Source organism: Diabrotica undecimpunctata, chromosome 8, assembly GCF_040954645.1.
Source record: "Diabrotica undecimpunctata isolate CICGRU chromosome 8, icDiaUnde3, whole genome shotgun sequence".
NCBI classification, from domain to species: Eukaryota; Metazoa; Arthropoda; class Insecta; order Coleoptera; family Chrysomelidae; genus Diabrotica; species Diabrotica undecimpunctata.
In genome coordinates this window covers 54,926,650-54,944,293 of record NC_092810.1, presented here as the reverse complement: position 1 = coordinate 54,944,293, position 17,644 = coordinate 54,926,650, and the positions used below count along the sequence as shown (strand labels likewise).

Below are 17,644 nucleotides of genomic sequence, written 5' to 3'. Positions count from 1 at the left end.
TCCTAAAAAGTTTAAGTAAAAATCCTTTATAAAAGGTATATAAATAAAGGTAATAAAACCCAAACGGGCTATGTTATGTAGACAAAACGTTTTCGGAAACCATGTTCCATCATCAGTGTCTAGGTGTACATGTTTTGAGCCACTAAATATTAGGGTCTTCTTCTTAGAGTGCCATATCCCTACGGAACGTCGGCGACTACCATGCTTATAATATTTTTATACTGATCTAGGTCTTGCGCTACGTGTAGCAATTGGTCCGCTGTCAGACCTGTCCACTGCCGCAAATTCCTCAACCAAGAGAGTTTCTTCCGTCCTATCCATTTCTTTCCTTCGATTTTACCGTTGAGAATTGGCCGGAGGAACTCATATCTTGGTCCTCTGATTATATGTCCAAGATATTCTAGTTTACGCCTCTTAATAATATTTAATAGAGTTCGTAATGTCCCGTTCTTCGAAGAACTTCTTCGTTTCTAGTTCTGCTAGTCCATGGAATTTTTAGTATCCTTCGATACAACCACATCTCAAACGCCTCGATTTTATTCATGATATCGGCGTTTAAAGTCCAAGTTTCACATCCATACAAAAGTACAGACTACACGTAACATCTTGTAAACTTTTCACGGATTTCCAAATTTAATGAGTTATTGGATAATAGAGGCTTGAATTTTTGAAATGAGTTTCTTGCCTGTTCAATTCTACATCGAATTTCGAAGGATGGATCTAGATTTTGAGTAATCCAACATCCAAGGTATTTGAATCTCTGAACTCTCTGCAGCGGTTGTTGGTTTAATATCAGTTGGGTTGCGCCGATATCCACTTTACTGGTCACCATGTATTTAGTTGTATCGATATTTATCGACAGTCCCCAATTTGTGCATTCCATGTCAACTCTATTGATTAGCTCCTGCAGATCGTCGATGTTTTCAGCTAGAATCACAGTATCGTCGGCGTACCGTATATTGTTAATTATTTCTCCTCCTATGATAATTTCTTTTTGATCTTTTAAAGCTTCCAAAAAAATTTTAGGGTAAAAACCCGTTAAAATTTATCTGTTAAAATTTGGTTTACATTATTTGGTAATATATTTTAAGATCTTAGAGTTACCAGTGGATATGACAACATGGCGTCGCACTCTTCACCTTTATCGCGCATTTTGATTTTTGTCCATAGGACACTTTGATCAAAAGACATCGAATTTTTACCGTCAAGTTGATACAAATTTTATTTAAAACTTTATTTCGCGCGCGTAACTGACATTCAAAATTGCCGGTCGCTTCAAGTGTTGTTTCTTCAACAGTTGCATTCAAAATTAACTCAGCTACATTTTTTGTTTGAAATATTATTTTCTACGTCGCACCGATTATTGGTAAATCGATTTTTTCGGTTTTCCGGTATATCGATACGAGGGTGGCTTTAGGGGAAAGCCGGAGGGTAAAAGTGGGAATATTTTTTGCATATTGTTCCAAAATTGACGTTCTATGCAAAATTCAGCTTGTTCGTATGATTTTTAGATGTCAAATTTAAACCAAACCACATTTGGTCGTTTTAAAAAAATGTTAATACTTTGGCAGAAAGAAACCAATCCTAAATCAGTTTTATCGATAAGAAATTCGTAATGTAAACAAATCGTACAAAGAAGAATATAAAATATAAACGAAGATTAAACTAACAGAAAAAAAATTGCTTGAAGAACTTAAGAAATATTATTCGCCCAAACATATTTAATTCAACATATATTTTTTTATTATAACCAATTTTGTAACAGCCAAATGTATGTAGATATATATAATGATTAAAAAATCAACTTTTTATATTACCCTTGTAACGGCATCTTACAGTTGACCAACAAGTGATACTAGGTGTACCAAATGTCATAAAACATATCCTTTGATAGACACTATATAATAAACTAAAACACTAATAAAACTAAAAAGCACATACACATTATTTCCGTTGCCATTAGATTCGGGATCAACTTCCAGCGTTTCAGCAGACCATTCCAAATTTTCGACGTCCGATAACGAGGAACATTGACTCTTGTTGGGCTCGGAATTCTGCGATACGTGCTCCGGTGTCAAAACGAAACTGGGTGTCCCGCTAGACGTACCATTCACTAGCACTGTTGATTCTTTTGTTGTGGGTGACATCATACTCTCTGAAACACAATAAATTTTTAATGTAGGTGTGATGATTCGTTAAGGAGGTATTCCGAATATGGACAAAAAAATTAACGTGCTAAGTCATTACAATATTACAAAATCGTTTTTAAGAGAATCTGTTGTCGAGACCAGAGAACGTCTTAATAATGAATCATTGTTTAATATTTATTGAGGTTAAGGGTAATATTTACATGTTTTGTAATTAGTATATAGAGTTTTCTTTAAGAACAAATTTAAACGTTATTTTGAGTGGGTTATATTTTCGTTTGGTATGGACGGACGGTTTAAAATTTCTCTTTTGAACAAGCTGTTGTATAACAAGAAACAAGACATCTCAAATTGACGGTATTTTGTGAAAATTAAAAAACAGTGTTTTGTTCTTATATTTAGAATAATTATGTCTACTTGGTCCATAAATGATCCATATTTGCTGATAAAATTAATTTTAATGTCTTCACCTCCCGTGCTTTAGTATCAGCTCTTTGCACTCTTTTTTATTATTTTCTATTACCTCGAACTTATGGGAAGCATAGCTTTCTTATCGCGGGCTACGGACGGTGCGGTAAATCGCATAGAGGTACCTATTATAAAATAAAAACGACTGAAATACAATTAAACTACTGTAACGAAAGATCGCACGACCACACAGTACTGGGAGTAGTAAACGCAGTCCCATGCGTGTTTCTTATTGAAATAAAATTAAATAAAAAATAAATTAAATTCAACTAAAAAGCATCACTTCCGGTGTGCCACATCCCGTTTTTGCTGCTGCTATTCCTCTTCGTAGGGAGCATGTATATTCAGAATATTGGCGACCATCATAGCAATGATCAATGATGATTACTATTTGCTAGTATTAATCAAATACAAATAAAAACAATTAAAAATATAGTATTTTACACTTTATTTCACTTTTAGTTTTTTAAAACCCCCTTGGTGGTTTGCCTAGCGAGTGACAAGCGTTTAGTGGGACAAACATCTTAAATGTGTATGTGTGTGTGACACATAGCTTAAAATGTTGTTTAAATGTTTAAAATGGTTTTAATTTGGGCGTCCCTAACATTATCTGATATTAAATTGTACTATATATATAGCCTTCAGAATGGCATATGGCACACTCAAGAAATGGAGGCTTATGGAGGCGTTAAGGGAATTCGATTTACCAAATAAAGTAATAATAAGATAAGTATAAAAGCCATGCAGAAATGACACTGGACGGTACTGAGTACGAACAATGTTCCAGTTCCAAATAAAGTCAGTTGGGCATATATGTTTCTTTGCACTAAATAAAATATTTAAAAGTGGCCTGCTAAACACGGAAGATCAACAACGTATATTTAACGTAGGAGGAAAAGATTTTAATAAAGGTGTACGGGGCCTTTTATGAGCAGGCGTATAAGAAGCAATAACGTAGATTTTCATGGTGTATAAGAAGCAACCAGTAGCATCATTTCTATAAATATATATCTTGGACTTCTCCAGGTTCTTCTTCTTTAAGTGCCTTGTTTTCCAAGAACATTAGCAACGATTCTAATGATTTTTACGAACCATACCACTAGCGAAGGTTCTTAAGCCAGGATGTTCTTCGTTGATCCTACTAAAGCAGGCGTGGCTTCTGTGTCATATACACGCTGGTCTCACCGGTCAGACCTTTCCCGATACTTGAAAGACATGGGTACTCTTGCCTAAAGGGGAGGAGAGAAGGGTATTAAATTTAAGAGAGAATATTGCGTGAGAGATTTGACGAGACGATTGAGAGGTTAGGAGATTTATCCCCCAGGCAGTATGGGTTGCAAGATTGTTGCATGAAAAGGAAAGACTTACAGAGAAGAAATGGGGTTCGTTTTGAGTCTGTGAGAGATATGATTGACAGGATGAGTGCGGATAAAAGTACGTGGGCTAGAAACCACGCTTTTGTGAGAAAGACGTTTAAGTCCAAGAGGATTGAACAGTGCCTTGGATACACCTAAAACAGCCTAAGCTGTTCAGGTGTAGCCACTGGGTGGCGACTAAGCCTAGATAAGTATAGGATAAAGGTGTGGCATTGAGTCGTCCTGTGTGGGAGTTGTCGGGTCTACTCCGGTAAGCGCTCAGAGTTAGCGGAGTAAAGAAGAACAGATGAGACGTGAAGTGGGTACAGCGCTGAAGATATGTTACCACCAAAGTCGCTGAGCACATTGTGGTTAAGAGTATGAAGGGTTTTGGTGGGTAGGCTCTCGACCGGCGGGGATTGTGGTTGAAAGGAAATATGGCGAGCTCGATTGCCATCTCAGCGGCGGAAAGAGAATCCTACATAACCAGTGACAGAACATGGCATCTTATAAAGGTTTCCCACTACCTCTTAAAACATGAAAAAAAAAGAACTACTCTCGTCGTCCAGGACCACGTTTCTCTTCTATTTTTCCCTGAATAATTACATATAATAATTGATATTTAGGATGTCTCACGTGAGCAAAGTCCTCCAATTTTCTCATTTTTATGGATTTCAAAACTTCTATTTCTTTGTTTGGACGCTGTAAAACTGCTTCATTTGCCACTCTAGCCAACCACAATATCCTCCTCTGCCATAATTGATGAAAGGTCACATCTCGAAAACCTAAATTATTTTATACATTGTTTCAGTGAGAGTCCATGCTTCCATTCAATATAGTAGAATGCTGGAGACATAACATCACAATAAACGTTAAATGCGTATAAATTAGAAAATTTAAACTAAAATTATAATTTGTAAGAAAACCTTTGTTTTTTATCACAGACTCAATTCTGCGAGGCATAAAGTTGATTAGACGAGCCAAATCTTCTGGTGTAATAACTCCAAACCTAACATTTGAATAATGGCTTCTATCAGTTCTCTTTTGTTACTTGGGTTTCGGCGTGATATCAACACTTTAAGCCTTGACCACAAATTTTCTGTTGGATTTTGATCCAAAGAATGAAATAGGCCTAGATCATACAAAAATCTATGCCTAGATCATACGTACACATTAGAACAACTGAGAGAGAAGAAAATGGCAAAAGGTAGACCGGTCCATCTGGCCTTTGTTGATCTAAAGAAAGCATATGACTCAATACCTAGAGTCAAATTATGGGAAGCAATGAATGATCTCGGAATCGGACAAACACTAATAAAAGCAGTTAAAGCACTATACAAAGAAAACAAAGTAGCTATTAAATGTGGAAATAAAGCCTGCAATCCATTTAAGACGACAAAAGGACTACTACAAGGCTGTGCTACGTCCCCTACTCTGTTTAAAATATTCTTGGAAAAGACACTCAAACCATGGAGGAGAAAGTGCGAAGGAATGGGCATACCAGTAAGAGACGAATACCTATACACCTTAAGTTTTGCCGACGATCAAGTAGTCATCGCACAAGATGAAGAAGATCTCAGCTTTATGCTCAGAAAACTAGAAGAAGAATATAAAAACAACGGAATGGAAATAAACTTAGAGAAAACCGAATACCTAACAACAGAAAACAAGGATATGAGAAACCTAGAGATAGACGAGGGAAGACAAATAAATGGAACAGATAAATTCAAGTATTTAGGAACCATAATATCGAACCAGGGAACAACAGAAGAAGATATAAACAACAGACTGAGACAAACAAGAAACTGTATAAGACAACTAAACTCAGTGTTGTGGGATAAGAACATTACGATAAAGACAAAAAAGAGAATATATAATACCCTGACAAGAAGTATCCTGACATATGGGTCCGAAAACTGGACAATAAACAAGAGAAATAGAGGTAGAATAAGAGCAGTAGAAATGGAGTTCCTGAGGAGAAGCTGTAGACTTACAAAAAGAGACAGAATTAAAAACGCAGAGATTAAGCGGAGAATGGGAGTGCAATCAGACATAATCGACTATATAGAGGAGAAGAGACTATCCTGGTACGGCCACGTCAGAAGAGCGGACAGAGGACGCTGGATAAACAAAATCACAGAATGGAGCCCGATTGGAAGAAGAAAGAGAGGAAGACCCCGAAGGTCATTCAGAGATGAAATCGACGAGGCTATGGAGAAAAGAACCCTGCGAGATGGAGACTGGAATGACAGGGAAAATTGGAGAAAACGGTTGAGTGAAGGAAGACATTGAAAACTGTGGAAATCCTTAGTAGTAGTAGTAGTTGAATGAAATAATTACATCAGTAGAATAGCTGCAACAAGAGTCGTTAAAATAGCAAGAGACAAATCATTAAGTGATAGAAGAAGTATCGACCGACCGCGCAAGAGATGTAGTGACAATCTTCCATAGAAGCAACAAGCAGTCAATGAACTATCAAAATTGCTTATATAAATAAAGTAGATGAATAAGATTTATATCGTTTCCAGGCTAAGGCAGGACAGTAACATCGTGGTTTCTCAACCATTCCATGGAAGTCTTAGCAGTATGTCGGTAGCAGTATTTCTTCCTAATATTTTTTGCATTAATATTGCTCTCAATTAATGCCAAACGTCCATCGCCATTAGTGGTCATACAAGCTCATACCATGACACTCCTAGGGTGCTTCACAGTGACCGCAGTACACTGGGGCAAAAGGCCTTCCCCGATCTGCGACAAACAAACTTCACTCCATCACTCCCAAAGATCGAGATTCTGGTTTCATCATGCCAAATTACCTTACTCCACTGTTCTTATGACCGCTATCGGTGTGCCAACGCCCCATTAATGTGTTTTTTGTTTTCTGTTTTCTGTTTTTTGTCCAGAAATAGCTTCTTTCTAAGGGTTCTCGCTCGCAGTCTATTTTCAACAACTTTTTTCTAATAGTACGGTCCGATAGTTGTAAGCCAGTTGACTTGACAATAGCATTGTCTTTTGCGGATCTGCAACGATCTTTTAAAGGTACGCGGGATATTCTGCGTTCGTGGTATTGACTAACTCTGTTTGTTTTACTGATTTTGTCGTTACAGTGTCGTGATAACGGTTACAAACTTCCGTTACACCTGATTTTGTGGCACCACCACCCAATTTATTTGTTCAATCACTAATGTACCTTTGGTATTATTAGATCTAGAGAAAGCTTTCTACAAGTTATCAAGAAAAAAATATCTGGGTTATAATCCACAGACGAAACAGAAGGTAGAATAAAATAAGGATATATACAAAAATAACAGAAATTATGTTATAAACAAGAATAGAGTATAGTCTAACAAACTATCTAAGAGAGTCATGAATATTCAGCTCAGCGGGGTGATATTGGTCCGAGGTGTGAAATTCCATAAACAAGGGATCTATCTGTTTTATGAAATGATGCCTTGTTTATGTAATTTCACACCTATTACAAGATCACCATGCTGAGATGAGTATTTTAGATACCTTGTTAGACTATGTATATCACGATCATTCACAACTCAAAACGGATTAAGGAAAGGTGGCTCTGCGTTATTTATAATATTTTTTATGGATGAAATAATAAAGCATTGATTAAAACAAGTGAAAAAACAATTCATCGGACACAGACATTTTCAAACAACAGAAATCTCAGAAGAAGCATTTGCAGAATGACAGAAGATCTGGAATTCGACATTAAGATAATATTATGGAATGTATCTATACAAAAATAAAACAAAACTAATGATAGTAAGTGAAGAAATGCAAGAGATAAATATACAAATATAGAACAAGTAAATAATTCTAAATACCTAGTAGATTTGGTAGAAAATGATTGTAAACAAAAACTAGAAATAAATAATAGAATATGGATGTTTGGATGTGAATCGTGGACCTTTCCAAAAAAACAAAAAAATAAAATTCAGGCATTTAGACATGAACTATCTCCGGAGATTTAAAGGTGTCACACGAATATATAAAATAAGAAATACAGTGATAAGAGACGAGCTAGAACTAGAGTCAACTCTTAAATTAAGAAAAAAAAAGATAACTAAATTCGTGGAGATATCTATAGAGAATAAATGACTCCAGGCAAGTAAAACAGGTATGGCAATCGAGGATAGAAGAAAAAAAAGGAAGATCAAGGCACACATGGGACAAAAGAGACAAAAAAGAGCATATTTGTAAGCAAAAGAAGAGTTTCCGTTGATTTTTAGCACTTGCCAAGTAATGACTTGCTTTCCGAGTGTCTAATAAATGGAAAATTTCATAGGAAGCTGTGTTTTTAATTCATAACCAAATTACAACAGTTAGGTTTCTTGTAAATGGTATCTTGCTTGATACAGATATATGAACAGACCTCGTCTAATTTGATTTGTCATGAAATAATACATGAATATAACCAGAAGAACAAAAAGGTGGCAATAATTAAAAGTATTCAATTCAATTAAATTATTAAGCCTTGTAAAAGACACAATATTGATTTTTGATGAACAAATTCATGTTCAAATTATTAGTTGTAGTAACAGTCATCCTACGCATTCATAAAATATCTAAACTCAATTGGTATTTAAAATATGCAAACATGCATTGAAAATAGTTCTATAAGAGGTACAAAATATGGTACAGTTTTACTACTATGTATTCCACATTAAAATTCTGACCTCGACTGAATCATTTTTCATATAACGGGACATCTGATTTAAAAAACTTAATTGATGAATCATATTCTTTAGAATTATGTATATTTTTACAATTTAAAGAATAATTTCAATGTCATAGTATGCTTATTATGTTTATATCTAGAAATTTTTCTTAAGCCTTATCGGCAAATCAAAGATGGGGAGTGAATGATCGTAAATGGTTTATTTAACCCTGAATATCCGATTTAGAAATGCATGAAAAATAAATAAATGCCAGAATTGTACGCCAGTGGCGTAGAACATGAGTTCACTTTACTATAGAGAAATAGAAAAATGTCAATATTGCATACTTAAACATGTCGTTCTCTTCGGTTTATACTCCAGTAAATGACCGTTTTTTAGTGTAATTTTCCTAGCCACGACGGATTTGCTTGAAAATTTTTATTTAGGTTCCTCTTACTCTCTACTTTGCTTTTGGACTTGATCCCAGGGTCGCTTTTACTTGGGGGATGAAAGCCACCCCTTCTCGGAGGTGAAAAAACATACGTTCAAAATAAGTCCGAAAATGGATAAATCGACTAATTCTTCTTCTTCTTGATGTGCCTATCCGTTAAGAATGTTGGCGATCATCATGGCAATCTTTATCTTATCTGCAACAGCGCGGAAAAGCTGTACAGATGTTGTATTGAACCAGATTTTGAGCTTCTTTAACCAAGATGTTCTTCTTCTTCCTGGACCTCGTTTTCCTAATATTTTTCCTTACAGGATGGCTTGAAGGAGAGCATATCTGGATTCATTTCGCATAATATGTCCGAAGAACTGTAACTTTCGAGATTTGATGGTGGTCAGTACCTCTCGGTTCTTATTCATTCTTCTGAGGACCTCCTCATTTGTGACTCGGTCAGTCCACGAGATCTTAAGCATTCTCCGATATAGCCACATCTCAAATGCTTCCAGTTTTCTGCACATATCTTGGTTCAAGGTACACGATTCAACACCATAAAAAAGGACAGAGAAGACGTAGCATCGCAGCATTCTTACTTTTGTATCAAGAGAGAGGTTGTGACTCTTGAAGAAGGCCCCCATCCGATTGAAGGTGGATCTAGCTTTTCTCCTGAAATCTCCTGGTTGTTGGTCCATTCTTCATTTATTATGGTGCCGAGGTAGTTGTAATGCGTCACTCTTTCTACAGGGGATTGGTTGACGTAGAGTTGATCTTCTGTTATCCTTTTCTTGCTAATTATCATAAGCTTTGTCTTCTTAACGTTTATATTGAGTCCATATTGTTGACTGTAATACGTGATTTTGTTCATAAGAACTTGTAGATCTTCTAAGTTGTCCGCAAATACTATGGTGTCATCTGCATATCTGATGTTATTTAGCCGGTAACCATTTAGTAGAATACCTTTTTCAGTTTCATGCAAAGCTTTGATAAATATTATTTCAGAGTGTAGATTGAAGATTAGAGGAGACAAAATACAGCCTTGCCTTACTCCATGCATGATTTTCACACAGTCAGTGTGTTCACCTTCAACTCTGAGATTTGCTGTCTGATTCCAGTAAATATTTCTAATTATTTTCAGATTTTGGTTGTTAAATCCTACTTCTTTTATTGTTTGCATCATGTTGGCGTGCTGTACTCGATCAAACGCTTTCTCGTAATCGACCAGATATGCGTATACGTCGCAGTTGACGTCTCTGCATCTCTGGAATAAGACTTGTACTGAGAACAAAGCCTCTCCAGTACCAAAGTCATTTGTAAACCCGAACTGGTTGGACTAATTCTAAGCAACTTTTATTGTATAGAGTTGTTTCACTAGGTCAATACTTTTTGATTTAATGAAAATATTCATTTTTCAAAATAAAAACTACGTTGTTTGACAGTTTTTCACAAATAACTCAAAAAATGAGTATTTATCGAAAAAATGTAGCTTACAAAAAACAACAAAAAAATGGTGTACTTATGAAGTCTGTAGACCCAGTAGAAGCAGAGTTGTAACTCATGAAAAGTAGGTTCTTATTTGTTAAATCCCAAATCGAATATTTTAACGTGAAGCGTTTAAAAGAAGCTTTATTTTTGTTTGTTGTTTTTAGTTTCTAGCATCAAAACTAAGCGACCTACGCTCAAAATAAAGTTGGTACCTTTTTTTGGTAAAAACATCGTGAAAATTATCTCCTAATTAGCACCCTAAATAAAATTAATCGTTACCGCTTTACAATTTACTTTACTTATGTATTGTTTATATGATAATATGTAAGTTTAACTGGTTCAAAGTGCTTATTTAAAAAAAAAATTGGTTTTAAAGTAAAAGAAAAATTTTTGAAAAATAAAAAAATACCTATTTTTCACAATAACTTCAAAATAAATAAATACCTATTAGTGCTACGACGAGGCTTGAACTGTAGAAAATATAGGATTTGCTTTTCTAAACATTCTGGTTTTTCTGTAAGACAAAAATTGATTAAGTTATTGCTGTTCAAAGTTTGCATACACTCGTGAGTAGTGACTAGTTCAAGCTCTTTAAAACACAACCCTTTTAAAAATACATACACACATAATTGTTTCTCTTCTACCTTTAGGTGTCGAGGGAGGTGATTCTAGCTTTTGATGAATTGTCTCCATGTTTTTCGCCAATAAATTTTGTTGCTTCTTGCCAAGATTTCGTACTTTCCCTTATTTTATAATATGTGTGCTATGCCGCTGTTTCACTCTTTTATTGGTCTGCCTCTTCGGTTTTCGCTATTAGTTTAGCTTCCCACACTCTTTTCACTTGTCTGCTATTGTCTATTTGTGTTACATGACCGAACCATGCTAATTTTTTCTCCTTTACTGTGTCAAGTAACGATTTAATTTTGAGTCTGTTTCTTATTTCTTTATTTTTGAGTCCGTTTCTCCTTGCCTCTATCGTTCTTCTTAGATATTTCATCTTCGTACTAAGTATTAGTCAATATAACTTTTTTAAGAGTATAATTATTAATCAACAATCAACTTAAACATCATTCAATTTTACACGAAAAAGGTACTCTTGGTAAAACTCGATACTGTGTACCGTTTTCGGAATATTTTGATTTGAAAATTATGAAGTAATAATTGATGCTGGTAGTAATGATAAAGTTCTAATAGGTATACCTCTATTTTCTCCAAGTGTGCCATGGAAATGTGACATTTATTGATTGTTATGACGATAAATCAACAATAATTAGAGTTTTGAAACCTTGTTATTTGTAAAATCAAATCAAAATGTACTCAAATGTTGAATACACTGACATGTTATTAACATTAGGCGAATGTTTAGGATGTTCTAGTGCAGCTGTGCCACGTTATGCAGAAAAGTTTCCTAGAAGAAACTTACCAAGTAAAAAAACATTTAGAGCCGTTGAATGACGTTGTCGAGAAACTGGGAATGTGAGACCAAATAAAATAAATTCTGATAGACCAAGAACAACAAGAACAATTAATAAAGAAAATAATATTTTAAATTTACTTGATCAAGATCCAACAGTTAGCGTAAGGAATATAGCAAGACAAACAAATACTTCTTCTTCAAGTACTTGGCGGATACTGAAAGAACAGCAATTACAGCCTTATCATTACAGACAAGTCCCAGAGCTCTTGCTAGATGATCTACCGGGATGATCTACCAAATTCATGGGATGTATCAGCTTCCAAAACATATTCGTATAAAATTTCATTACAATGTTGCCAGTAGTTTCGGCAAAATCGTAAAAAATGCGTAAAATTTTTTTTCTTCAACGCAGTGTATCTTGAAAACGTATGGCGTTACAGAAATTTTTTACTAAGCAAACCCCAATTATTTTTCAGTTTTTTACCTACCCTAGAGACGTGGTTACCTTTTTTTGAAACACCCTATATATATATATATATATATATATATATATATATATATATATATATATATATATATATATATATATATATGTATATATATATATATATATATATATATGTATATATATATATATATATGTATATATATATATATATATATATATATATATATATATATATATATATATATATATATATATATATATATATATACCCTCTGCGTCATAGAAAACGGGCCACTCCAAATATTTAAAATATTTTCGAAATTATTATTTATTGCTACAAAATTAAGCATTTATTTTTTTGTATATTGAATCAATAACTCGTTTAATATAAAATTTCATCATTATCGTAAAACATCCATAGAAAATAAAAAATTTAAGAAAAATAGGAATTTATTGAAAAAATCAACTTACAGTTTTTAAAACAAAAATGAACTATATATTTAAAAGAAAAGCAGTATCCATTTTCAGTAATGGGTATCGCCACCTCTATTCTGGATGACACTCCTCATTCAATTTGGCATGGAATTTATAACGTTTTGGATATCTCTTTGGGGAAAAGTGGCCCATTCATCAATGAGTGCCATCTGAAGCTCTACAGGTGTTGTTGGAGCAGGTATGCGACGCCTAACGCAACTTTTTAGCAGGCTCCATATATGCTCAATAGGATTGAAATCGGGGCTTTGAGCAGGCCAGTCTATTTTTGGAATACCAGCCTCGTCAAGGTACTCCGTTACTATCCTTGCCGTGTATGGTCTCGCATTATTCTGCATTAGCAGGAATTCGTTGCTAATAAATCCAGCATAGGGCATCACGTGATGTTGTAAGATTTCCGTTATGTACCTTACTGCTGTTAATGCACCTCTGTCGATCACGACGAAATTCGTATGCACATCAAAAGAAATCCCTGCCCAAAACATTACTGAACTACCACCAAAAGCAACCCGTGGTGCCAAGTGCAACCAGCAAAACGTTCTCCAGCCCGTCTGTACACCTTCCTGCGTCCATCTTTACCATAAATAGACATTCTACACTCATCCGTAAACAATACTTTTTTCCAATTGTCTGCTGTCCTATTGATGTGCTCACAGGTAAAATCGAGTCTTTGTCTTTTGTGAGCTGGGGAAAGTAAAGGCCCTGTTGCTGGACTGCAAGCTGTCAAACCTTGCTCCCTTATCTTCGCCGAATAGTAGAAAGTCTGATTGCTGGTCCTTGAGCTTTCTGTAAATGGCCTTGAAGTATTCTAGCGTTTGGGTCTGATTCCGTAATGCAGCAAGTATGACGACGCGATCTTCCCTAGCGGTTGTTTTCCTTTTTGGACCTGTACCAGATCGTCGTTGGTGAGATCCTGTCACAATAAATCGTTGCTGGGTCCTTTGTGCAGTCGAACGACTAACATTCAATTGTCTTGCAACTTGTCTTTGACTTAATCCACTTCCCAGTAACGTTACAATTTCAACCGATTTTTGAAAATTCTTCACGTTTTAACTCAAGACTACTTCACACTAAGTCGGCTACTGTAATCTGAGATGAGTTTAAAACTCATTAGAACCCTTTACAATATCATACATTTCTCAAAACAATCGCTTTCTCGAAAATTGATCAAGTGGTAAACAACTTTTTTTCAAAATTGTTTTGTTTTATAGATTCTATGAATATCCTTAATCCAGTTACATGGTCGGTTTGCTTTCGCAACAACCCATTTAACTTAAATAACCCAAGACACATTAAAAATAAAATAATATTAATTCAATATACAAAAAAATAAATGCTTAATTTTGTAGCAATAAATAATAATTTCGAAAATATTTTAAATACTTGGGGTGGCCCGTTTTCTATGACGCGGAGTGTATATATATATATATATATATATATATATATATATATATATATATATATATATATATATATATATATATATACAGTATACTCCCTTTATAACGAACACGGTTATTACGAGGTTTCGCTTATAACGAGGTACATTAGATGTCCCGTGAAATTTCTATTGAACTATAACCCTTTATAGCGAGGTAAATTTGCTTATGACGAGAGAAAATAAGATTGCAAAACGTGTTTTTTACGTTTTGGCCCGGCCGTAGCTATAAATAAATACCCTTTTTAACTGCGGACCGCCCGCAATAAACTTCTTACAATTTATGATTCTTAGTCGGAAATGTAAAATTTATGATTCACAAGTGTCATTGTATTGGGTTGACCATTCACACCTAATAATATGGGTCCTAATAGACAAGATGTGGAAAGTGTTTTAAAGGTTGTCAGAAACTTTATCCAAGGACAAAACGCAAATGAAGAAGCATAAAACTGTTTCACATCTTTAGAAAATATGATAGATAGAATACTGGACAATTTAAAGCAGTCAAAAATGACAAAATAACTTTATACGCTTTATACATATTTACAGAATACAGATTTTTTGTTTTAACATTATATCATTGACAGTAAAAGTAAACAACTCTTTTTTGTTTTAATGCATTTCATTGACAATAAAAGTAAACAACTTTGTTTTAAAAACGCCATTCAAACAATATTTATTAGCATCTTATATTGCTCCGAATGGCTTCACTATAGAAAGTTAATGTTTTAGAAAACTACATATTCATATGTATGCACAATATTATTGTTGTTGGATATAACGAGATCCGCTTATAACGAGGTAATTAGTCTGCCATTTCAGTTCTCGTTATAGAGGGAGTCTACTGTATATATATCTAAAGTAATCTCTCTAAAATAAGTCGTTCACCAAATTGAATTTGTCTGTATAAACTCGCTTTCTTTTTATTTCGTAACATTTTTCATACTTTTCTCTGTGCTCCCTATACATTAGTTGCCATGTGGTTCGTTAAACGTTGCCAAGATACTTCTTTTATTATATATCATCAAATTTAATTGAAAATTTTTTTGAGTAATAATCTTAAAACAAATTTACATAGTTTAAAATAACTTTGTTATTCACGATTATGAGATTTAATTAGCAGGTATGCATATTATGTATAACTGCTAACGGATAATGTGCGTAATGTATAAAAGAAAGGTGCTTATTAAAAAATATATGGGTAGTTCCCCCTTACATCCAGTATTTATTTATCTGTTTCATGTTTTACTGCAAGGTTTTATTGTACATACACAATTTTGAAATTTCAAAGTTGCTAAGACGTGACCGTATTATGCAATTCGCTATAAAATGCAACAACTGTGGATTCACCGTGAAGTAATAGCTCTGAAGTGATTGCGTCACATAATTTCCGTGTAATCTGAAATATATTCGTGGGCAACAAAATTGTTGTTTTATTATTACTTTTAAATCTAAAATATAGTAAAATGTTTTAACATATGGCTTCGTTCTAAGGAACTAAATAAATATAACAACAAATTCTTCGTATTCCCTGTCTCTGTTTCCACAGAGGATTTTTTTTTAAACTTTATCTCCTTTTAGGGAATCAATGTAATGCTCATATTATTAGTGATTCCCAAATTTCCAATGTTGTAAATATTGTAGATACAAAATTAACGTTTCAATTTCCACTTCGGAAATCGTTCTCAAAATACAAACATTACTAAATTTAACAAATTTTGTTTTTTTTGTTACTTAGTGAAAAATCCTTCTAATAATTTAATTTTATCTGACTCATTTATATTGACAATTTAGACATACATTATACATTTTAAAATAGACGACTTTAATATGATATTGCCAATATTGTTGAGTTGCGCTCCTGGGACGACTTTACTTATAAGATAGTTCATTAGAAATCAACTTTAACTTGAGAATATCCAACAGAAAAGATCATAGCATGTAATTCGTCTTTAAAAAGGCAAATACATGCCAAAATGACAATGAAATTCTCCTGTTAGTGATTCCATAGTAAATTATGAGGGCAAAAACCACGAAAAAAAACCTCATAATACTATCCCGACATGGTAAGTATTTGGTCGTGCAGTTAGTTTACCTTCAATATTCCACCAAACTCTGATTTTATATGTTTGTTATTTAAAAAACATAAATGATGTATGTTCTATATGTTACTGACTTACTATTACTAATACTAATATTTTCCTTTTAATAACTTCCTCTTTTAATATGGGTAACCACAACCTACATTCTGCCGAGGAATTTGCGACACAATTGGTCACATTTAGCATAATTAGAGCCGCTTCTTTGATTTTTCTCTTTTTACTATACGTTTCTTTTAGGACTATATTTGAATCATTCCATTGAATCCTATGTTCATTATCCCATGCGTGTTTACATATTTGAGATCTATCAAATTCTCTATTTTTAATATAAGATTGATGTTCACTTATTCTAACATTTAATGGCCTTGATGTTTCACCTAAATAAAACTGATCGTATTCACAAGGTATTTTATAAATGCAATTCTTTGTCATTTCTTGTTCATTGTTAGGTTTGGTTTTGGACAAAATAGATCTCAACGTGTTTGTTGTTTTGAATGTTGTTGAAATGTTGAATTTATTTCCTATCCTTTTAAGTTTTTCTGATAATCCTTTTATGTATGGTATTGTTATTTTCCTCGAATTATTCCTTGTGTATGCTGTAGGATATCGTTCTAAGTTGTTCTGTTCTATTCGATCGATTGTTGAAAACTCCTTATTTATAAACGATAAAGGATAATCCTTTTTTTATAAAACAGATGTTAACAAATGTTTTTCCTCCAAAAACGAATGTTCGTTAGAACAAGTAATTTTGGCTCTATTGTATAAGGATTTATTGATTACCTTTTTAATATTAATATTGTGATTTGATTTGAAATTTAAATATCTGTTGGTGTGTGTTGGTTTTCTATACACCTGAGTCTCATACATAGTATCGTTCTTAGAGATTAAAACATCCAGGAAAGGTAGTGTGTTATTATATTCCTTTTCCATGGTAAATGTTATTGTCTCTTCTTTATCGTTTATATCATTTAGGAATGTGTTGGACACAACTCTGATCCATGAGGCCATATTGAGAATACATCATCTACATATCTCCACCATACTGTGGGTTTTAAATTTTGTTTAGAAATAATATTTGTTTCAAAATATTCCATAAATATATCGGCTAATAGTGGAGGTAAACTAGAGCCCATTGCTAGACCAAAATTTTGTTTATAGAATTCATTATTTAGTTGAA

General features: G+C 33.8%; 1 protein-coding gene across 6 annotated transcripts in view; it reads right to left on the bottom strand.

Annotated features, from left to right (window-relative positions):
- Positions 1–17,644, bottom strand: part of nuf (rab11 family-interacting protein nuf) — a 173,945-nt gene that overhangs the window by 129,064 nt on the left and 27,237 nt on the right. For 4 of the 6 annotated variants that reach the window (XM_072540292.1, XM_072540293.1, XM_072540294.1 and 1 more), the window contains exon 2: positions 1,942–2,155. In XM_072540292.1, coding sequence (XP_072396393.1) covers positions 1,942–2,150 — 209 coding nt within the window. In that variant the 5' untranslated portion in view covers positions 2,151–2,155. Of the gene's footprint in view, positions 1–1,817; positions 1,847–1,941; positions 2,156–17,644 lie in introns of those variants that run through there. The other 2 variants (XM_072540296.1, XM_072540298.1) reach the window with 1 other exon arrangement.